At 36.5% G+C, this 21120-nt stretch overlaps 1 protein-coding gene and 1 non-coding gene across 2 annotated transcripts; both read left to right on the top strand.

Annotated features, from left to right (window-relative positions):
• Nucleotides 1-2965: 2965 nt before the first annotated feature.
• LOC146906327 (squamosa promoter-binding-like protein 7) lies at nt 2966-7866 on the top strand. Its single transcript, XM_085730030.1, has 3 exons — nt 2966-3698; nt 6133-6251; nt 7131-7866. The coding sequence occupies exons 1-3, from the start codon at nt 3106-3108 to the stop codon at nt 7370-7372; spliced, it is 954 nt and encodes a 317-aa protein (XP_085586156.1). The 5' UTR covers nt 2966-3105; the 3' UTR covers nt 7373-7866.
• Nucleotides 7867-18256: 10390 nt separating this feature from the next.
• LOC146906326 (small nucleolar RNA R71) lies at nt 18257-18363 on the top strand. Its single transcript, XR_015020956.1, has one exon. It is a non-coding gene; the product is annotated as a small nucleolar RNA R71 (small nucleolar RNA).
• The last annotated feature ends 2757 nt before the right edge of the window (nt 18364-21120 follow it).

The following is a 21120-nucleotide window of genomic DNA, read 5'->3' as shown; positions in this document are numbered from 1 at the left end:
TTCTCTATGCTTCTGAATGCTTAATGGTTCTGACTGCTTAGCTGCTTCTGATTTATGTATAATGCCTGGATATTCTTGTTCATATACATTGCTCTGATTGACTTAGTTATTTTCCTATTATACTCTCTTCATGTTTGAGTTTTTCTCAAATCTTTTTGTCTTTTATGCTTATTTTTTTTCAATTTTTTTTGATAATGACAAAAGGGGGAGTATATGTTACAAGTATTTAAAGGCTCTGAGCCCCATTAATGGCATTTGAAGTTTTTGAAAAACTTCTATCATTTTTTACCTTATTGGTATAAGCTATGAACGAAAGAAGGAGTATCAAAATTCAAGTAAAATTAATTGAACCATTCTTCTTATCTATAAGTTAATTCTTTCAATGATTCATTTTTAAAGCTCTGATAATTTTATTGTGCGAAAATGAATTTAATTAACCTGGATAGAACTTAGGGGGAGCTTACAAACCTCACCTTAAAGACTATCAGACTCAGGGGAAGTTTGAGCTTACAAACCTCAGATTCTGAGCTTACAAACCTCAGAACCCCAAAGTCAACTTGTTAATTAGATTAACAACAATTGATCAATTTTTAAATACTTTTGTTTGTCATCATCAAAAAGGGGGAGATTGTTGGAACAAAATGTGTTTAACAATGAACCTTAAAGAGTTTTGATGATAACAAGGTATTAAAAATTGTAAATTGGACTAGCTAATATTTGTTCAAATGTACAGGACCATAATTAAAAAGTTACATCATCATTGGTTCTGAATGAGCAAATAAAGAGCAAAGGAAACAACAAAAATTGAAGCTTGGACGCTCCTGAAGGCAACTTGCTACTGAAGAGAAAAAGCGCTCCTGAAGTTAAGTCGCTTCTGAAGTAAGAATAGTGCTCCTGAAGACAAGAGGTCCAGAAGTCATATCATCAGAAGCTGCATCATAAGAAGCTGCAGAAGCTGCCTCATCAGAAGCTATTTCACCAGAAGCTGAATATCAACTGGATTTGCAAAGATTCAAGAATTGAAGAATTATCACTGCAAAAGCTGTCTATTGGATTCGAAAACGCAACAAAGGATTAGTGGAATTTTGCAACGGTCATTTCAAAGGTGTTTGAAGGCATGTGCTTGCAATTTGGACAAAAGCGTTGACATTTGTACGAATTGTACAACCACGTTCTCCACTACTCTGTTTTGTGTCCACGCTACAAGACAAGAAAACAACTCCAGAATACGGCTTCGCCTACATAGATGTTCCTTTGGATAAGGAATGGATTTCAAATTAGTTCTTCATAGGACAACAACCAAATCAGGCAAAAGATCAAAGGTGAAAGATCAAGCTTCAACAACGACTCTTTGGTGTGCTGACAATTTCACAACGTCTCTTTCACACCTCTATATAAAGGAGTGAAGACCTAGAGATTTGGAAATGCTGAACAACAGACTCTCAATATTTTTACAAGTGCCAAATCTCTGCTGAAATTGTTCTGCATTCACTTAGAATTTCTGTGTCTCAAAGTCATTTCTTAGAAATTCTTAAGTCCATTGAGTCTGTATCTGATTTGTATTGTGAGCACCTCTGATTGTATATCAAGTGTTCAACCTAAACAATTTTCTGTGTAATTTTGTTTAGTTAGGAAGTCTCTTGCAGTTGTGCTTGAGCAGGAAGTCTCTTGATTGTGTTCTTGAGCAAAGGAAGTCTCTAGCTTGTGTGCTTGAGCAAAGGAAGTCTCTTGCTTGTGTGCTTGAGCAATTGTAATCAGATATTACTCTTAGTGAAATCTCCTTGGAAGTGCAAGGGGGACTGGACTACTTCCGGATTGTGGAAGGAACCAGTATAATTGCTTTGTGTCGTTCTTCTTCTCTCTCTGTTTTATTCCGCTGCATTTAGATTCTGATTATCACTTCAGAAGCTGTCTCACTTAGCTTCTGATCAGTGTGTTCAGGTTTTAGGAGAAACTAAGATTTTTTCAAAACACAATTCAACCCCCCTTCTTGTGTTTTTCTCACCTTCAAATTTCATTTAATATTTTCTAATGAAATAAATGAGTGTTTTAGAAATGTAATAATAAAGTTATTAGTGGGACCTATTAGTAAATTTTGTTGTGGTGCTGGGTTGGAGGAATTGAGTGCTTATTAGGTATTGATATTAAAAATTTATAAAATGAATGATGTGTACATGTGTGGCCCACTTAAGCACCCAAATAGGGGAGCTCCATTGTAGATGATCTAACATCCTTATTAGTATTAACAAATACTATATATAAATCATTTGGATTGGAGGAATTGAATGCTTATTAAAATAATTATAAATGAATGATATATCCATATGAAATCTATTTAAATAACTAAAAATAAGTGTTTTGTCAAAAAATAAAAATAAAAATAAGTGTCTCCGTTGTTACTCTAACTATTTAATATTTTAAGAAAAAAAAAATCATCTAACTACTTTAGTAGTACTTTCTAAATTAAAATAAACAACAATAACTACTACTACTAACTAATTCTTAAAGAAGTTGTAATTTTTCTGTGGATTAACCTAGTTTGTAACTAACTCCTAAAAGTAGTATGGTACTAATTCATCAATATACCTCTTAATCACTTGATATTATTTGTCTTCTACTTCTAGTATAATGCAGAGTCAGCTTAGAGTCATAATATAGCTGCGGAGAGAGACTCCTCTCTGATATGATCCACTAGTGTCTTGTCACATCTTTCTTTCTTACCAATTTGATTCAATTATTACTGTCATTACCTCTTTTCACATACGTGTAGTTTTCTTACTACACCCCCCCATTCTCTCATCTCTCTCTATCTCTCTGATCAAAGAATAGTATCCTTTACAGCTTTACCTTCCCAACAACACTACTTTTTACACCATCCATTAAACTCTCTTTCCACTTTTATACAAACAAAAAAGATAATCAAACTTCTCTTACTTAAATGCTCTTTCACCCATTCCACTTCTGGTATAACATCCAAACTTCTAAACCTTTTCATCATTCCTCAATATAACCAACCAGTTTCTCTTCACTTCTTTCTTCTTCCGTATCTTGAAAGTAGTGAAACAGAAACATAGTATAGCAGTTTATTTATATATATAAACAAACATGGACTTTGGAGGGAACATGTTCTGTCTCAACAACAGAGACCAAAGTAATACTAACAATAACGGTAACAGTAACGGTTTTACTTGGTGTAGTAGTGGTAGTGCTACTACTGGTACTGCATGGAACATGAATACTTTTAATGTTAATGAGGAAAGCAATTCAGTCTCCGCCGCCAACCGTAACGAGGCAGGTCTAGCCAACGCGCTTATGTACCTGCCTCAGAACGAAAGCGACGGACGACAGTATCGGAGTGCATACGGTGGAGGTGTGTCTCGGGGTCACATGATGCCTGATCCACACCTCACATGTTTGAAGTTGGGGAAGAGGCACTATTTTGAGGATGTGAGTGGTGGTGGTGGGGGGCTGGCTGGGGAGAAGAAAGGGAAAGGAGGATATTGTGGTGGTGGTGGGAAGACGGCGGCGGTGGTGGGTGGTTATACGGCGGTGACAAGGTGTCAGGTGGATGGGTGTAACGTGGCATTGATGAATGCTAAGGAGTATCATAGGAGACATAAGGTTTGTGAGATGCATTCAAAGGCACCAAAAGTTGTGGTGTTGGGTTTGGAGCAAAGATTCTGTCAACAGTGTAGCAGGTTAGTGTGTTACTCTGTCGTTATCTCATAATACTACTACTATATTTTTATTTTTTTTAATAAATGGAGTGTCTGAGGATCGAATTTCAATTCGTACATATGATTGTCGTTTTGCTCACGGGACTATTATATTTTATTTGTTACAAATAATGTTACTATGTATATTCGAGTATATTTTTTAGTATGAACAAAAAATAAATCCATATTTACTAGTAGAAAATATTTCTTTCAAAAATGATTGTACGTTTACTAAATCCATATTTAGCAGTAAATATTATCTTATAATTCTACTAATTTTTTAGCATATTAAAAAATAAATTGATTAGTACTTTTCCTAGTAATTTATAACTTACTATGCATTTGTAACTAATATTAAATTTTGGTTTTATGATTATCGTTGATAATATTTATTTTACTCCTTAAAATGATTGTTGTATCTGTCAAGTACGTATAATTCATTTGATCTATGCTTGATTGTTGGGGTTTGAGTTCGAACATGTGTGTTGGAGGGAGTAGATGATATTTACCCTCTTTAAACCCAACAAATGTATTTGGTGTTGGTTGGAATAATAATGGTTTAGACGACAAAAGTGGATATTCAAATATAAACTGCGGTTCTGAATTTTTCTGAAACATTTTAGTATAGATGTGTGACTATGATATATTTATGAAAAATTAAATTCTTTTCTGACAGTAATTACCTCATATTATTTTATCAATAGAAAAATTTAAATAGAACTCGGCACATAGTTCATAAAGATAGATATTAAAAATGGATATTAGGGGTTTCTGTGAGCTTAACGACAGGCACATTGCAAAATATATGTAAGGATCGGGGTTCGAACCCGAGATATCCTACTTTTTTACATGTAAAATAGGTGAGCTTCAGCCATTAGACTATTTATCCTGTGCTGTGTGACTAGGGAGTGAACAGCCTCCTTAACCTATCTTTAACAAACTATTGTAAAAGAGAAATGATATTTGTACAACCATTTTCTAACAACTTTTTTATAATTTTCTCTCTCATACTTACATTATCTTCTTACTCTCTCTTCTTTTTTCTCTCTCTATTATTTTTGACCAATCAAATGAGAGAAAAACAAAATCGTCATGAGAGTTGTACCAAAGAGTCGTACAAATATCACTCCTCATTGTAAAATAAAATTTGGACTATGATGTAATTTTCACTTACTCTCAGTTTTTTTTTTTTGAATGGCTACTCTCACTTAGTATACCTCTAAATTCAAATAGATCCAACTAACTGTTAACAACAATTTGTGAATCTATCTCACAATTTGCATAATATTCAATTTTTGCCCTCCCAAGAGAATTCAAAAACCTAAATATTCACCTTCCATATCGGATTAGACCATAAAGAACAAGCTCAAACAAACACAACCGCTATTGGAAAAAAAGTCAAGTCCCACAAACACTCGTTTTTTTATAAAACCGATCTGTAAGAATAGTGAAAGTGCATCTTTTTATAAATTCTTATAAGAATTCTATCTATCTGATGTATGATTTGAGTTTTTTTTCTTCCAATATCTGCATGTATATTAATAGTGGATCCAAGATGATTCACACAATCCGGATCTTAATCTTAGTGAATGAAAATCTAAGCTCCAAAAAGAAGCCTATACAACTACAAAATATATCATTTATTACTAGAAAATTTCAAACATACAAAGATTATCTTTGAGTAGCTTTGATGTTTAGAGTTTTAGTAAAAAATGAATTTATAATAAGGGTCATGTTAACCAGTGCCCCCGGGGCACTGGTTAAGGAACTTAAAAAGGAAATTTTAAAATAAAAGTAACATTTTTTATACTTTTGAGGAGTTGACAATACAAGTTCCAATGTACTACTTTCTACATTTAGTTCCCTTAACCAGTGCCCCGGGGCACCGGTTAACATTTCCCTTATAATAATAATACCAACAAATGAACTCTTTAGTTGGATCAAATTGATACTATCAATTAAAAAAAAAAAAGGTATTGATTTTAGAGGCCTGGGTCAAAGGTGTAAAAGTTATGTGGGAATAGATTTCTCATCTTTGCACTCCCTCCGTCCCTTAGTATAAGAGTAATTTACAAAAAATCACGGATATTAAGAATAGTTGCTGGAGTAATAAATATATTTGAAAAATATGTAACTATTACTAGGTTGCCCTTTATGTATAAATGCAATCAATGTTGATTTTCATGTTCCAAGACAATTGATAGTATTAGTAAGGGGTATAATTGGAAAAAGAGTATCTTATATTTATGGACAAACATTTTTTTGCAAATGGTCTTATAATTAAGGACCGAAGGAGTATTATTTTTTATTTGCACACAATGTTGTATGGTTTTTAATTTTATGTTTTAGGGATTTGTTCATCTGTTAATTGAGATAATTAATATTAAAAATGTGGTTGTGGGGACTGGTTCTTCAGGTTCCATGTTGTGTCAGAATTTGATGATTCAAAGAGAAGTTGTAGAAGGAGACTGGCTGGGCACAATGAGAGAAGAAGAAAGAGCTCCCATGATTCTGTTGGGAGGAATTCCTCACAAGGCAAGATTGTGTTTTTTCTTTGTGAACTTGCAACTTGAATTATACTTATTGCAAAATCTACAATCAATTTTTTACCATGAAATTTACTTTTTTTGAACAATTTTTTACCATGATATTCAATGCAATTGTATCTCATTTTCAGTACGTACTGCAATTTGATTCTTGCTTAGAAATTGAAAGAAGATGAATAATACCTAATGCATTGAAAATAAATAAGAGTACACGATTTTTTTGGTCGTTAAATGTATGCGATAGTGTAACTATAGTCCTCGAACGTCTCAAATTTACATAAACATCATTGAATGTATCTACAAACTGCAATTTGATTCTTGCTTAGAAATTGAAAGAAGATGAATAATACCTAATGCATTGAAAATAAATAAGAGTACACGATTTTTTTGGTCGTTAAATGTATGCGATAGTGTAACTATAGTCCTCGAACGTCTCAAATTTACATAAACATCATTGAATGTATCTTCAGTTTGTAACTTGATGGACCAAAATAACAAATCTAAGACACTTTCAAAGAACGAACGAACTAACTAAAGATAAACAAATTCGCGGAAGAAAAAACCAACGAAAAACATATTCAAGGCAAGTTTTGTACTTCTGTTGATAAATGTCTTCCTAGAATGAAATTTCCACAACATATTGCATTTAAAGATATCTGATTTATAAGGTTAGATTTGCAATCTTATTATTGATGTGTTCTAAATGCATTCAAACGACCCAAGATTTTCCATTTTGTTTATCTACTTAGTAAAGTAATTGCATGTATTGCTATTTTTACAGAGAAAAGAAGATAATGTTTAGACATGTAATTTTCTTCATAGGAGACAATATGTTGATGGTTGGTGGTTTTTTGTTTCTTGTAATCAGGTGGGTGTGCTTTCTCTCTTCTGTCATCTCGGACTGATTCATGGCTTTCACCGGCTGACCTCTCCGTAAGATGCAGCGCTGCATTAAGCGAATTGATAGCAGAAAACCGAGCATCGATAATGGCTAGGCAATACGTCTCAGACAGAGACTGGCATTTGCAGCACCATGCCGTGGAAGACTACAAGGAGATCCAATCCGAGTCCAATTATTTCCCACAACATATGTTTCCGCAGACACATTAGTGATGGTTTCTTATGGCATGGAGCTTTGATACGGATTTCTCTCAAGTACCAAAGTCATCGCAGTCAGTCAATCAAAATTGTTGGATGAAGATCAGACGCCTCATATGTTGAGTTGTTTCTTAAATTTAGTTTAACAAGCTTAACATATAAATCGTCTGATCATCATCCAATTATTCGGACTTACTGGCTGTGGTGAATGCGTAGTAATGAGACCGCATGAAATCTTGATCCAAGAACCACGGCCTAAAGTTTAGAGAAATAAACGTGCCTAAAAGTACACTGTTTTATGAAATTTTCAACCATTTTAATATCCCTAAAAATAAAAGTTAAGAACTTTTTTTTTTTCTTTCTAGAACCAGGATGCTAGCTAGCTGGACTAGTTACGGTAATAAGTTGTAAGATTGTATTTGTATCTCTAATTGTAGCAAAGCATTTGAAAATTTGTATTGTATTGAATTCCATTGCTTGAAAATCTTATTGAATAATTGCGTTCATTCATGTTTTGCATGACAACTCTCGGATGTTAATTAACATGGACAATGCAAAAGCTTTTAGCTTAAACCAGTTGAACTATTCAATTTTCCCTTTGCTGTTAGCTTGTCTGATGCCCTTGAAAATTATAGTTGGATGCTTGTTCTGACCCATGATTTTTTGTGACAGCCTAAAAAATGAAGAATTATGCTCTTTACCCAACATAAATTGTTCGCTCCCAACTGAAAATACAAAAATGTCTTTGCGTGAGTTAAGTCACATACGTGAAAGTCACGTTACGTAAGTTAACTCACGTTGATTACTGTTTTTGTACAAAACCCAGCAGTCCATATTCACAGCACTATTTTTCTTTCCCTCCACCTCTAAAAACCCAAAAAGTACGATTTTTTGGGTCAAAATTTTCATTCCAAATCATTGCAAATCGTCTGGAAACAAGTTTCTACGCTCATCAAGTGTCAAATATCAGGTAATGTATCATCAAAACTCATTCGTTTTTGCTGGCTTTTCTGCTTGGTTCGTCATTTTTTTGAGCTACAGTATAGGGCTTAGCGTAAGTTAACTCACGCAGTTGTCTGGGCTGGGTGACTTAACTCACGCAGAAAATTAATACTAGCGTGACTTAAGTCACGCTGAAGTGATGTCCAATTTTTGAATTTTCGCGTCACTTTTTTTCCTTTCTTAGTTTGTTGCACAAGTTATTTATTTATTTTTTTTCTTGTTCAATAGACATAGAGTGATATGGTTGAAAATGTGGCGGATGCTGACGTTGAACCGAAACCGGCCAAAATTGAAGCTTTCGACGAAGCTCCCGACGTAGGCGTAGGTTCCGGTGTAGCATCCGACGATTTCAAACCAAATGTAGATGTCAAGTTTAAAGTCAAAATTCCCTTTCAAGCTCACATTAGTCACATTGAAGAAAAACATAAACCGGTACCTACCGGTCACTTTGAAGAAAAACCTAAACCGGTACCTACCGGTGTTCGGGCTATTGAAGTAAACACCGACTCATTTTTTTACAACAAATGAAAGATGGAGAGATCAAGAAAAATTGCTTGGATGAGTTCGTCGACAAGCGACATGGGCCGAATTTATTATTTATATAGATAAATCTAGTTTATTAAGGTCATACTTGACGATGCAATGAGAAAGGAGTGGTGAATACGAGCCACCTAAGACGAGGAAGAAACAGAACCTTGAAGGCACGGGCTCAAGGAAATGTGAATGTCCGTTTAGGTTGAAATGTTTCTTTGAAAAGAATACACAAGATTGGTGGATTCCAATGCTGTATGGAATTCACAACCATGAGTTGGCGCCAAAGTTAACCGACTACCTTCTTGTGGGTCGACTAAAAGCGAAGGAGAAGCAAAGAGTTATCGACATGACAAAGAGCTTGGCGGCGCCTAGGAATATTCTCACGATTTGAAGGAAAAAAACATAGAAAGTGTGACAATCATCAAGCAAATGTACAATGCGCGAACTAGATGGCGCAAGGGGCAAAGAGAGAACAAGACAGAGATGCAATACTTGATTTCAAAGTTGGAGAAGTATAAATACGTCTATTTTACAAGAGCAAATAGTGAGGAACCCTCTCTTGAAGACTTATTTTTTGCTCATCCGGAGTCAATTAATATGCTTAACACTTTTCCCACCGTTTTGGTCATTGACTCCACTTACAAAACCAATGCCTACTGAATGCCGTTATTTGAGATTGTTGGTGCCATCTCTACCAAAATGACGTATTCTGTTGCGTTTGCCTTTCTTTCCTTTGAACAAGAGACTAACTTTACTTGGGCACTTGGGATGTTGGTTGGTCTTTTGACCTCAAAACTCGACATGCCTAAGGTGGTTGTCACCGATAGGGACACCGCTTTGATGAATGTCGTTGCCAAAGTTCTCCCTAAAACAAACCATGTACTTTGCTATTTTCATATTGAGAAGAATGTGAAAGCTAAAGCTGTTGAAAAATATGTGAAGGAAGCGAATGATGAGAAGCATTATGATCTTGTTAAGAAAATAGTGAGGGTTTGGAGATAGGTGGTTGACTCTCATACGGAGGATTCATATGCAAGTGCATGGTTGAAATTCAATGAGGTATGCGAACCATTTCCAATGTTCGTTAAATATGTTGAAACCATAATTTTGCCCATTAAGAAGCATTTTGTGAGGGCATGGACGAATAAATTCTTGCATCTAGGGTGTAGAACCACCAACATTGTTGAATAGGCTCATGGACACTTGAAAAGATATTTGAGGAGTAGTTTGAGAGATTTGACATCGTGTTGGGATGAAATTGACAAAATGTTGAAAAACCACTTAGGTGAGATACAAGGAAGTTTTGGGAGGAGCATAACTGTCATGGAACACAAATACAAAAGACACAAATTATTATCTAAGTTGGAGGGGTATGTATCTAGAGCCGCTTTGGGTTTTATCGATCAAGAATTACAATGCTCTAGGACATTCGACTTTGCTAAAGAAGATTGTGGTTGTGTGCAAATGACAAGGTACAGGTTGCCTTGAGCTTGTATTATTGCCGAGAAAAGAAAGAAAAAATTGCCTAATCTATTGGATAAAATACGCCCTCATTGGCAAAGGTTAAGTGTAATTGGAGAAGAGGGCCATTCAAGAACATCTCAAGAGGAATGGAACGCCATTCAAGAACGTCTCAAGAGGGCCCCTTACCAGATGAAACTCTACATTAAAGAAAAGTTGCGTGAACTAGGATTTCCGGAGGACACAATGTTGAATCCACCTCTGAGAAAAGTGGTAACCAAGGGAGCACCTAAAAGGGCGAGGTCTACACCGAAAACGACATCCATGGGTCAAATCCCCTCTAGGTGGGAGACTATTGATTCTCAAAATCCCGATAGTCAATGCTCACAAGCCAAGAGTAAGGTTCCAAAGAGTAAAGGTGCACGTCTTGGAACTTACTCCCTCTCACAAGCTTCGACTCCTACTTCAAAACCAAAACCTTATTTGAATATACCATACATTTCACAAATTCCAATGATCACGAGACCTTACATTGAAGACATTGTGAATGTTAAAGGGGATGGTAATTGTGGATTACGGGTCATAGCTAGGCACTTGGGAATGGATGAGGAAAATCATGTATTGGTTCGTCATGCATGATAGGGCCAAACCGCAAGTGCACGGCCTATCGAAGTAATAGTAGTAAGTAGAGTTATCGTTCCGCTAGGGAGTTGGTCAATCTAATTAACTTTTAGAAAATGATTAGAGGAGAAAGAAATAGGAAGTTGGAGAGTGCAGTTTTTGAAAGTAAATAACAATAATATTAAAAAGCCTCGGGATCATTGGTTCATCATAATAACGAATCTTTTCACAAGTAAGCCTTAAACTTATAATTATATGTTAATCTTAATTACTAAGGACAAGTTTCTCTTTAGCATATCACAGCTCCTCTCGAAGTCAGTGAGTGTATCCCTCCAACAACCACACCTATTCTCATGGGTGATTGCCTTTGGGACCCTTGAAGATCGAAACTTTATGTGTCCCAAGGTTTGCTAGACTATTCTCATGTTTCACAATCCTTGTCTAAATTCACTTGATCGGATATCAAAGCTCCGCGTTCGCTTTATGAATTGATATCTGTGATGATGAATTAACCATTATCAAACCCTCCGCGTTCGCTTCCACAGTTTGATAATAATTAATTCATGTTAAAACAGTGAATTTAGATTAGGAATTAAGGTAACAAATAATTAGGGTTTAAGGCTTGGCTTGATCCGGATTACGTCATTAGACTTATCCAACGATCCCAAGACAAAGAAGTCTACTCACTCATGTTCATCGTAGACATGGGGGAAGAAGAGAGAATGCGATAAAAGTAAATTGCAAAGAAGAAAGTAAATAAAGTAAAGAACTTTTATTGAAATAAAGACTTGAAATATTCAAAGTAAAAGGTGAATGTTTATGGTGGAGAGCTACTCTATTTATAGCTTTACAATCGACTTAGAAACTAAGCAACTAAAAGGGTAAAACAGTAAAGCTGCAACAGAGTAACTTGGGCCTGAAGAAAAAGCAGCAAAAGGGGCTTCTGGAGGTGGCACGGCCGTGCCACATGTTGGCACTGGCCGTGCCAAGCTTCTGACTTGGTGGGACCATATTTTTGTTCCGTATCTTCATATTTTCGCACTGTATTTGCTCCAGTCCTCTTTCTTTTGCTCCAAGACACCTTCCACCATATATTCGTTCCTAAAATAAAATAAAAAGCAATTTAAAGTAAAATATTCTAAAAGGAAATAAAATGCAATAAAATCAAATCAAATCTTATTTAAAACTAAACTAAATAAAGCATTAAAATATACTAATCTATGACTCATCAAACTCCCCCACACTTGAATCTTTGCTTGTCCTCAAGCAAAAGGCAATAGACATAGCAGCAACAAAAGATTTATTCATGGCAATATTAAGAACACATGTCTCAAAAGAAAGGCTTTGCTTCAAGTACACTAATTACAATTTCAAATGCTTCTCATGAACCTATTCTACCCAACATCAAGTCTCAAGTGAGTGTGTGTGTGCAGTCCAACCCTTTTATTGCTCCTGTATAAGACAGATATTATGAGGAATAGGTTCTATCCTTAGTGCTAAAGTAACCGAGAAAAGTCCTTTCTTCATTTCATATAAGAGTGATGGGAATTTAAGTTAAAATTAGATTAGATTAACAATTAAGCACAAGGGACTGCAGATGCTTAGGGGCTATCTATCCTTGTAGGAAGTCTTCTCGAATGTAATTGTCCTTTCCCCCTAGATTCAAAATCACCCTAAGCAGTGCTGCAAAATTTTATTTGTTTCATCTCCGCGTAGGAAGTCTTTTTGGATGTAATTGTCCTTTCCCCCTAGCATTGATGAATTTGTTTTACTTTAAGTTCAAATTAGGGAGTCACCACCACAATTAGGAAGTTAGGGATTGTCCTTTCCTCCACATGTTAGTGCCATTCTCCCGCCCCATTACAACTTTAACAATTCAATAATATAACAATTAAGAACATTGATTTCCCACACAAACTTATACTACTTTTACTCTTAAGACTTTAAAGGGTCTAAGTTAACACTAAAGCTAGAACGTGTTCCTTAAAATACCTATTCATACATTTGCTCAAGGATTGCAACCGGGTGCTTTTCTCATTGGAGAATTTCACAATAGAACAAGATGTGGGTATAGCATGAACATAAGAAACACAAGAAACTACTTTTATGTACAAGAAGCAACCTAAAGAAGAGACAAAACAAAAATTTTCATGCCATTTTCTACATTAAAAACAAGCTACTAGTCATGCCTCTTGCTATAAAAACAAAACAAAAAGAATAAAGTTCAAGGGAGTTTGGACATTACGACTCTAGACACTTTATTAGGCCCCCCCACACTTAGGGGAGGCATTGTCCTCAATGATTCAAAAAGAAAAAAAATTAAAAGAGAAGAAGGGGTGCAGAAAGCTCACAATATGCTATAAGTAGCAGAAAAATTAAATTTTTGGAATCTGCAAGCTGGCACGGCCGTGCCATATCTAGCACGGGCCATGCCAACATTCTGTGGCTGGCTCCCTTTTTTTGCTTTAAAAACATGGCACGGCCGTGCCAACCTTAGCACGGGCCGTGCCAACATTCTGGTAAGGAGGTCTCAATTTTTTTCATTTTCTTGAATCGTACTCGGACAATTACCTACAAAACAACTTAAAATAAAACGAAAGCAATTAAATGCGTGGGTTGCCTCCCACGAAGCGCTCTTTTACCGTCACTAGCTTGACGAAAAATGTAAGAATGGTTCCTTATGGAGGATCTAAGAGGGCTAGTATTGTTTCTTCTTCAACAGTTTCACCTGCATTATAAATCTTTAGTCTTTGGCCATTGACTTTGAAAGGTCCAGTCTTTTCAGAAAAAATTTCAATTACCCCATAGGGGTAGACAGTACGAACAGTGAATGGACCAGACCACCTTGATCTTAACTTACCTGGAAAAAGCCTTAACCTAGAGTTAAAGAGCAGCACAAGATCACCGCTCTTGAAATTCCTTTTGAGGATATGCTTGTCATGCCAATTTTTAGTTCGTTCTTTGTAAATACGGGCATTTTCATAAGCATCAATTCTAAGTTCTTCTAACTCACTTAACTGAAGTTTTCTCTTTTGACCAGCTAGATTGGGATCTAAGTTGAGGTTCCTTACTGCCCAATAGGCTTTGTGTTCAAGTTCAACCGGAAGGTGACAAGATTTTCCATAGATTAGTTTAAAAGGTGTCATTCCAATTGGAGTTTTGTAAGCTGTTCTATAGGCCCAAAGAGCATCGTCGAGCTTACTTGACCAATCCTTCCTAGAGTTTGAAACCGTTTTTTCAAGAATGGCTTTTATTTTTCTATTGGAGACCTCAACTTGTCCACTAGTTTGTGGGTGATAGGGTGTAGCAATTTTGTGTTTCACTCCATACTTTTGTAAAAGTTTTTCGAAAAGTTTAGATATGAAGTGAGACCCTCCATCGCTTATTACAACCCTTGGCACTCCAAACCTTGGAAAGATAATCTTTTTGAAAAATTTTATAACAACAAGTGCATCATTAGTGGGAGAGGCAATGACCTCAACCCATTTGGACACATAGTCAACTGCCACCAATATGTATTGATTTCCAAAAGAAGAGGGGAAAGGTCCCATGAAATCAACACCCCATACATCGAAAATTTTGACTTCAAGGATGTTGTTTAGGGGCATTTCATTCCTCTTAGTAATGTTACCGGTGCGTTGACATTTGTCACATTTAGAAACGAATTGATGCACATCTTTGAAAAGTGATGGCCACCAGAAACCAGATTGAAGAATTTTGAAAGAAGTCTTTTGAGTACTGGCGTGGCCACCATAAGAAGAGGAGTGGCAGTGGTTGAGAATACTACTTACCTCGTTTTCAGGAATGCATCTTCTGAAGATTCCATCTGACCCTCTTTTGAAAAGGTAGGGTTCATCCCAATAGTAATGTTTGAGGTCATGGAAGAACTTCTTCTTTTGTTGGTAGCTCAATCCGGGTGGTAGTACTCCAGCTGCAAGAAAGTTAACAAAATCTGCATACCAAGGCGCGTTAGTTTGTGCCAATAAGAAGAGTTGATCATCCGGAAACGAATCATCCAGGGACAACTCATCCTCATTGGTCTCCCTAAGGCGGGACAAGTGACCAGCTACAACATTTTCGGTGCCCTTTTTATCTTTTATTTCAAGGTCAAATTCTTGAAGGAGCAAAATCCACCGGATCAATCTCGGCTTGGCATCTTTCTTGTTTAAAAAATATTTTATTGCCGAGTGGTCTGTGTAAATGATGATTTTTGATCCTACCAAGTATGGCCGAAATTTGTCAATGGCATAGACTACCGCTAGCAATTCTTTTTCTGTTGTGGCATAGTTTACCTGTGCCCCATCAAGGGTCTTACTTGCATAATAAATGGCATGCATCTTCTTGTCTTTTCTTTGTCCCAACACAGCCCCTACCGCATAGTCACTCGCATCACACATTATTTCAAAAGGCAAGTTCCAATCCGGTGGTTGTATGATAGGGGCAGTGACCAAAGCTTCTTTTAACCTGCAAAATGCCTTTAGGCATGCATCATCAAACACAAAATCTTCATCCTTAAGGAGCAAGCTTGTTAGTGGCTTAGTTATTGAAGAAAAATCTTTGATGAAACGGCGGTAAAACCCTGCATGCCCTAGGAAACTTCTTACTTCCTTCACTGAGGTAGGAGGAGACATTTTTTCAATAATTTCAATTTTTGCTTTGTCCACCTCTATACCCCATTCAGAAACTAAGTGTCCTAGGACAATTCCTTCTCTTACCATGAAGTGACACTTCTCCCAATTCAATACTAAGTTCACCTGTTCACATCTTTCCAAAACTTTTTCCAGGTTAGTCAAACAATTATCAAAACTAGATCCATGCACAGAAAAATCATCCATAAAAACTTCCATTATGTTTTCAACAAAATCAGAAAAAATAGACATCATGCATCTTTGAAAAGTAGCGGGGGCATTGCAAAGACCAAAAGGCATTCTCCTATAGGCAAAGGTACCAAAAGGGCATGTGAAAGTGGTTTTCTCTTGGTCATTGGGATGAATAGGTATTTGGAAGAATCCGGAATACCCATCTAAGTAACAAAAGTGTGAATGCTTAGCTAGCCTTTCTAACATTTGGTCTATAAAGGGGAGTGGGAAGTGATCTTTACGGGTTGCTTTGTTGAGCTTCCTATAGTCAATACACATTCTCCAACCGGTGACGGTTCTAGTGGCAATGGATTCATTTTTATCGTTCTTAATAACAGTGAGACCACCCTTTTTAGGTACTACTTGAACCGGGCTAACCCATTTGGAATCAGAAATTGGGTAAATAACACCTGCATCTAGGAGTTTTAAGACCTCTTTTTTCACAACTTCTTTCATGTTAGGGTTCAACCTTCTTTGGTGTTCAACGGAGGGCTTATATTCCTCCTCAAGTAATATCCTATGTGTGCACAATGAGGGGTTTATTCCTTTAATGTCGTCGATGGTATACCCTATAGCTTTAGGATACTTTTTGAGGACATAAAGCAATTTTTCAGTTTCAACCTTATTTAGATTTGCATTTACAATAACAGGGTAAGTTGAATTAGGGCCTAAGAATTCATACCTCAAGCTCGATGGGAGTGGTTTAAGCTCCACCTTTGGTGCCTCTTTTGGTAGAGGGGCTGGTTCTTTTCCCATTAGCTCCTCCATGCCCATATCTTCCATAGGAGGAGTTCCATCTAACATCTTCTCATACTCTTTGGCATCTCCATCTAGCTTTGTACCTGCATCACTAACCAAGCATACTTCCAAACCATCACGTGTAGTTGATGCTAAGGGGCATTCTTTCACACAACGGTCAATTATATCAAACATGCAACAAGAGTCTTTAATGGAAGGATTTTTCATTAGTTTAGCAAGTTCAAATTCAACAGTATCCTTACCAACATTAAATTCCAATTTCCCATGTTTAACATCAATTATAGCCCCTGCGGTAGCAAGGAAGGGCCTTCCCAAAAGTATTGGTACTTGGTTATCCTCCTCTATTTCCATCACAACAAAATCTGTGGGGACATAAATTTCTCCTACCTTGACAGGGACGTCCTCTATGATTCCAGCTGGATACTTAATGGAACGGTCCGCTAATTGTAGGGTCATTCTAGTTGACTTAAGTTCCCCTAACCCCAATCTTTCATAGAGAGATAAAGGCATCAAACTGACACTGGCTCCTAAGTCACACATTGCCCTTTTTACCATTTCAGGGCCTATGACACAAGGTATGGAGAAACTTCCTGGATCTTTAAGTTTTGGTGGCAATTTATTTTGGATGATAGCACTACACTCTTCCGTAAGGTTCACCGTTTCACTCTCCTCAATTTTCCTCTTTTTTGAAAGAATTTCTTTTAAAAATTTAGCATAGGTAGGAATTTGAGTTAGGACATCGGTGAAGGGAACATCAATGTAGATTTTATTCATCATTTCAATGAACTTTTTAAATTGCTCATCAAGCTTGGACTTGGCAAATCTCTGAGGGAAAGGGATTTTTGGTTTGAAGGGAGGTGGTGTAACTTCCTCACCTTGTGGCTTCTCATTCTCTTCTTCAATTACCTCTCCTTGTGGTTCACTAGTTTCTTCCTCACTAGGCTTGACTCTTAAGGGATCCTCTAGTTGCTTACCACTCCTAAGTGTAACGGCGTTCATTCTAGGTTGGCGAAATTCTTGAACAACTAGGGAGAGCTGAGTCTCTAAGATTTTGTTGTGGGAGGAAATAGAGTCTACTTTTGATGTAAGTGTAACAAAAGAGTCATTCAAAAGTCTAGTTTGATTTGCAAGCTCCTTGAGCTGTTCGGATCGGTTAAGAAGAAAATTTTCCATTAAAAGTTCAAGATTAGACTTTTGAATAACCTTTTGATCAATTGCAAAACTTGGTGGTGTTGTTTTTTGAACCAAGGGATTGGGGCTTTGGTTAAAACTTACCCTTTAGTCGTTTTGAATAAAGTTTATTTGCTCAACACTACCTAGTTTGCATTCACTACATGCTTTACAAGAAGAAGGTGTAGAAGTAGGAGTACTAGCACTAACATTAAGTTTTTCAAATTTGTGGGTTAGTGCATCAATCCTAGAGGCGAGATGGTCATAATCAGAGACTTCATACATACCTGCCCTCTTTTTGGAGGGTGAAGATTTTGTAGTGAATTCTCCATCGGTCCATAGGGAAAGATTTCGAGCCATGTCTTCAATCAAGGCATAAGCTGTTTCGAAGTCCTTGTTCATTAGGGCACCACATGCAGCTGTATCAACAAAGATTTTAGTAGCATGAGATAAACCATTGTAAAAGGTGTGGATGATTAACCACTCTTCTAGACCATGGAGGGGGCAAAGTTTAAGCATTTCCTTAAAACGTCCCCATGAATCATGAAGAGATTCCCCCTCTATTTGAGTAAATTGAAAAAGCTTTGCCCTTAGTTGGCCAATTTTTGATGGGGGAAGGAAACGGATGAGAAATTCACGCTTTAATTGGTCCCATGAAGTGATGGAACCAACTCTTAGGGAATGGAACCAATTAAGAGCCTTGTTTTTTAGAGAAAAAGGGAAGAGATGCAGTCTTAAAGTTTCTTGGTTTTTCTTATATGTCACAGTGAGCCGCCAAAAAGTTGAGATATGGAGATTGGGATCCTCATCGGGGGATCCCGAAAAATAATTTTGCTGCACCATCTTAAGCTGGGCAGGCTTAATTTCAAAGTCTTCACCCTCAACCGTTGGATACACAATAATAGCATATGACTCTTCCGTTGAAGGAGTCACGTATTCTTTAAGAGCACGTCTTTCAGCCATGTTGGTATTATTTTTGTGTTTTCCAAGAAGTTAATGGTGAAGGAAAAATAAAAAAAAAGAGAGAGAAAAGAGAAGAAGAGAGAATTATAATCACTAAGAAAAAGCTAATTAAATTAGTTAACTCCCCGGCAACGGCGCCAAAAACTTGATAGGGCCAAACCGCAAGTGCACGGCCTATCGAAGTAATAGTAGTAAGTAGAGTTATCGTTCCGCTAGGGAGTTGGTCAATCTAATTAACTTTTAGAAAATGATTAAAGGAGAAAGAAATAGGAAGTTGGAGAGTGCAGTTTTTGAAAGTAAATAACAATAATATTAAAAAGCCTCGGGATCATTGGTTCATCATAATAACGAATCTTTTCACAAGCAAGCCTTAAACTTATAATTATATGTTAATCTTAATTACTAAGGACAAGTTTCTCTTTAGCATATCACAGCTCCTCTCGAAGTCAGTGAGTGTATCCCTCCAACAACCACACCTATTCTCATGGGTGATTGCCTTTGGGACCCTTGAAGATCGAAACTTTATGTGTCCCAAGGTTTGCTAGACTATTCTCATGTTTCACAATCCTTGTCTAAATTCACTTGATCGGATATCAAAGCTCCGCGTTCGCTTTATGAATTGATATCTGTGATGATGAATTAACCATTATCAAACCCTCCGCGTTCGCTTCCACAGTTTGATAATAATTAATTCATGTTAAAACGGTGAATTTAGATTAGGAATTAAGGTAACAAATAATTAGGGTTTAAGGCTTGGCTTGATCCGGATTACGTCATTAGACTTATCCAACGATCCCAAGACAAAGAAGTCTACTCACTCATGTTCATCGTAGACATGGGGGAAGAAGAGAGAATGCGATAAAAGTAAATTGCAAAGAAGAAAGTAAATAAAGTAAAGAACTTTTATTGAAATAAAGACTTGAAATATTCAAAGTAAAAGGTGAATGTTTATGGTGGAGAGCTACTCTATTTATAGCTTTACAATCGACTTAGAAACTAAGCAACTAAAAGGGTAAAACAGTAAAGCTGCAACAGAGTAACTTGGGCCTGAAGAAAAAGCAGCAAAAGGGGCTTCTGGAGGTGGCACGGCCGTGCCACATGTTGGCACTGGCCGTGCCAAGCTTCTGACTTGGTGGGAACATATTTTTGTTCCGTATCTTCATATTTTCGCACTGTATTTGCTCCAGTCCTCTTTCTTTTGCTCCAAGACACCTTCCACCATATATTCGTTCCTAAAATAAAATAAAAAACAATTTAAAGTAAAATATTCTAAAAGGAAATAAAATGCAATAAAATCAAATCAAATCTTATTTAAAACTAAACTAAATAAAGCATTAAAATATACTAATCTATGACTCATCAATGCACTTATTAATGAGTTGAAAAATCATAAGAGTGACTATTTGCCGATATATGATACCGAGAAGCATTTTAAAGTTATCTTGGATGGTTTACACCCTCCAATCTTGGATGGTTTTAAAGTTATCTTTGATACAGGTCACATTATTGCTACTTGCTACAATGAAGCCGTTGTTCTATTAACTTTGCCCGAAAAAGGTATATGTGAGAAATATTTCCCAATCCTAGGTGCTCCACCACTTAACTCACATTCCAACATCATGTGTCTTTGCTTAATTCCCGGCCACTTTCTTCATGTTTTGTTGAAAGAATATTGTCCGTTACCACCACCTTGTGCAGAGTGGATGAACAACAAGATTGGCGAGGCGGAGAAATGACATTTTGCTTTTACGGATAGACAAGCAAACCAACAAATGAGCACAATCCTATTATGTGTGGCACTCCGACTCCAGAAAAACCAAAACAAGATTTTGAAGTCATGGATGAAGACGTAGATTATGCACTATCACTAGTTTAGTTATATAGGTTATGACACTTTTTGGTCGGTCGATGTTCGTCCTATTTTTTGGTGGTATTACACTGACGTATTTTTTGGTGGTCGGTTACGTAATTTGGATATTTGTGACCAATATGCAACTAATATTATATATTATATAAATATATGAAGTGAATTTTTTTGGTGGCCGGTTATGTCACGCTAATTATTGCTCGCATTTTTTGGTGTCTAATTAATCAACTATTTATTTTATCAGGACAAATTGGTATAATTTGGATCGTTTACGTGTCATTAAGTGTGATTAAGTGATTACACGTCATTAACGACGAATTTGTGTAATTTGGATCGTTTATGCATTATTATGTGATTGTATGATAAACGATGAATTTGTGTAATTTGGATCGTTTTCGTGCGATTATGTGATTATGTTGTTAAACTGACATAATTCGGTTCAATTATGAATGTGTCAAGGTTACGGGTCATTAATGACTTGGTTTCAATGCCTTTAAAGCTGTCTGCTGCTAAATCACTAATTT

Source organism: Medicago sativa, chromosome 7 (assembly GCF_051527215.1).
Source record: "Medicago sativa cultivar Bolivia chromosome 7, Bolivia_mono, whole genome shotgun sequence".
In the NCBI taxonomy this organism is placed as follows: domain Eukaryota; kingdom Viridiplantae; phylum Streptophyta; class Magnoliopsida; order Fabales; family Fabaceae; genus Medicago; species Medicago sativa.
The sequence above is the reverse complement of the archived record's forward strand: the minus strand, read 5'-3'. Positions and strand labels throughout refer to the sequence as shown.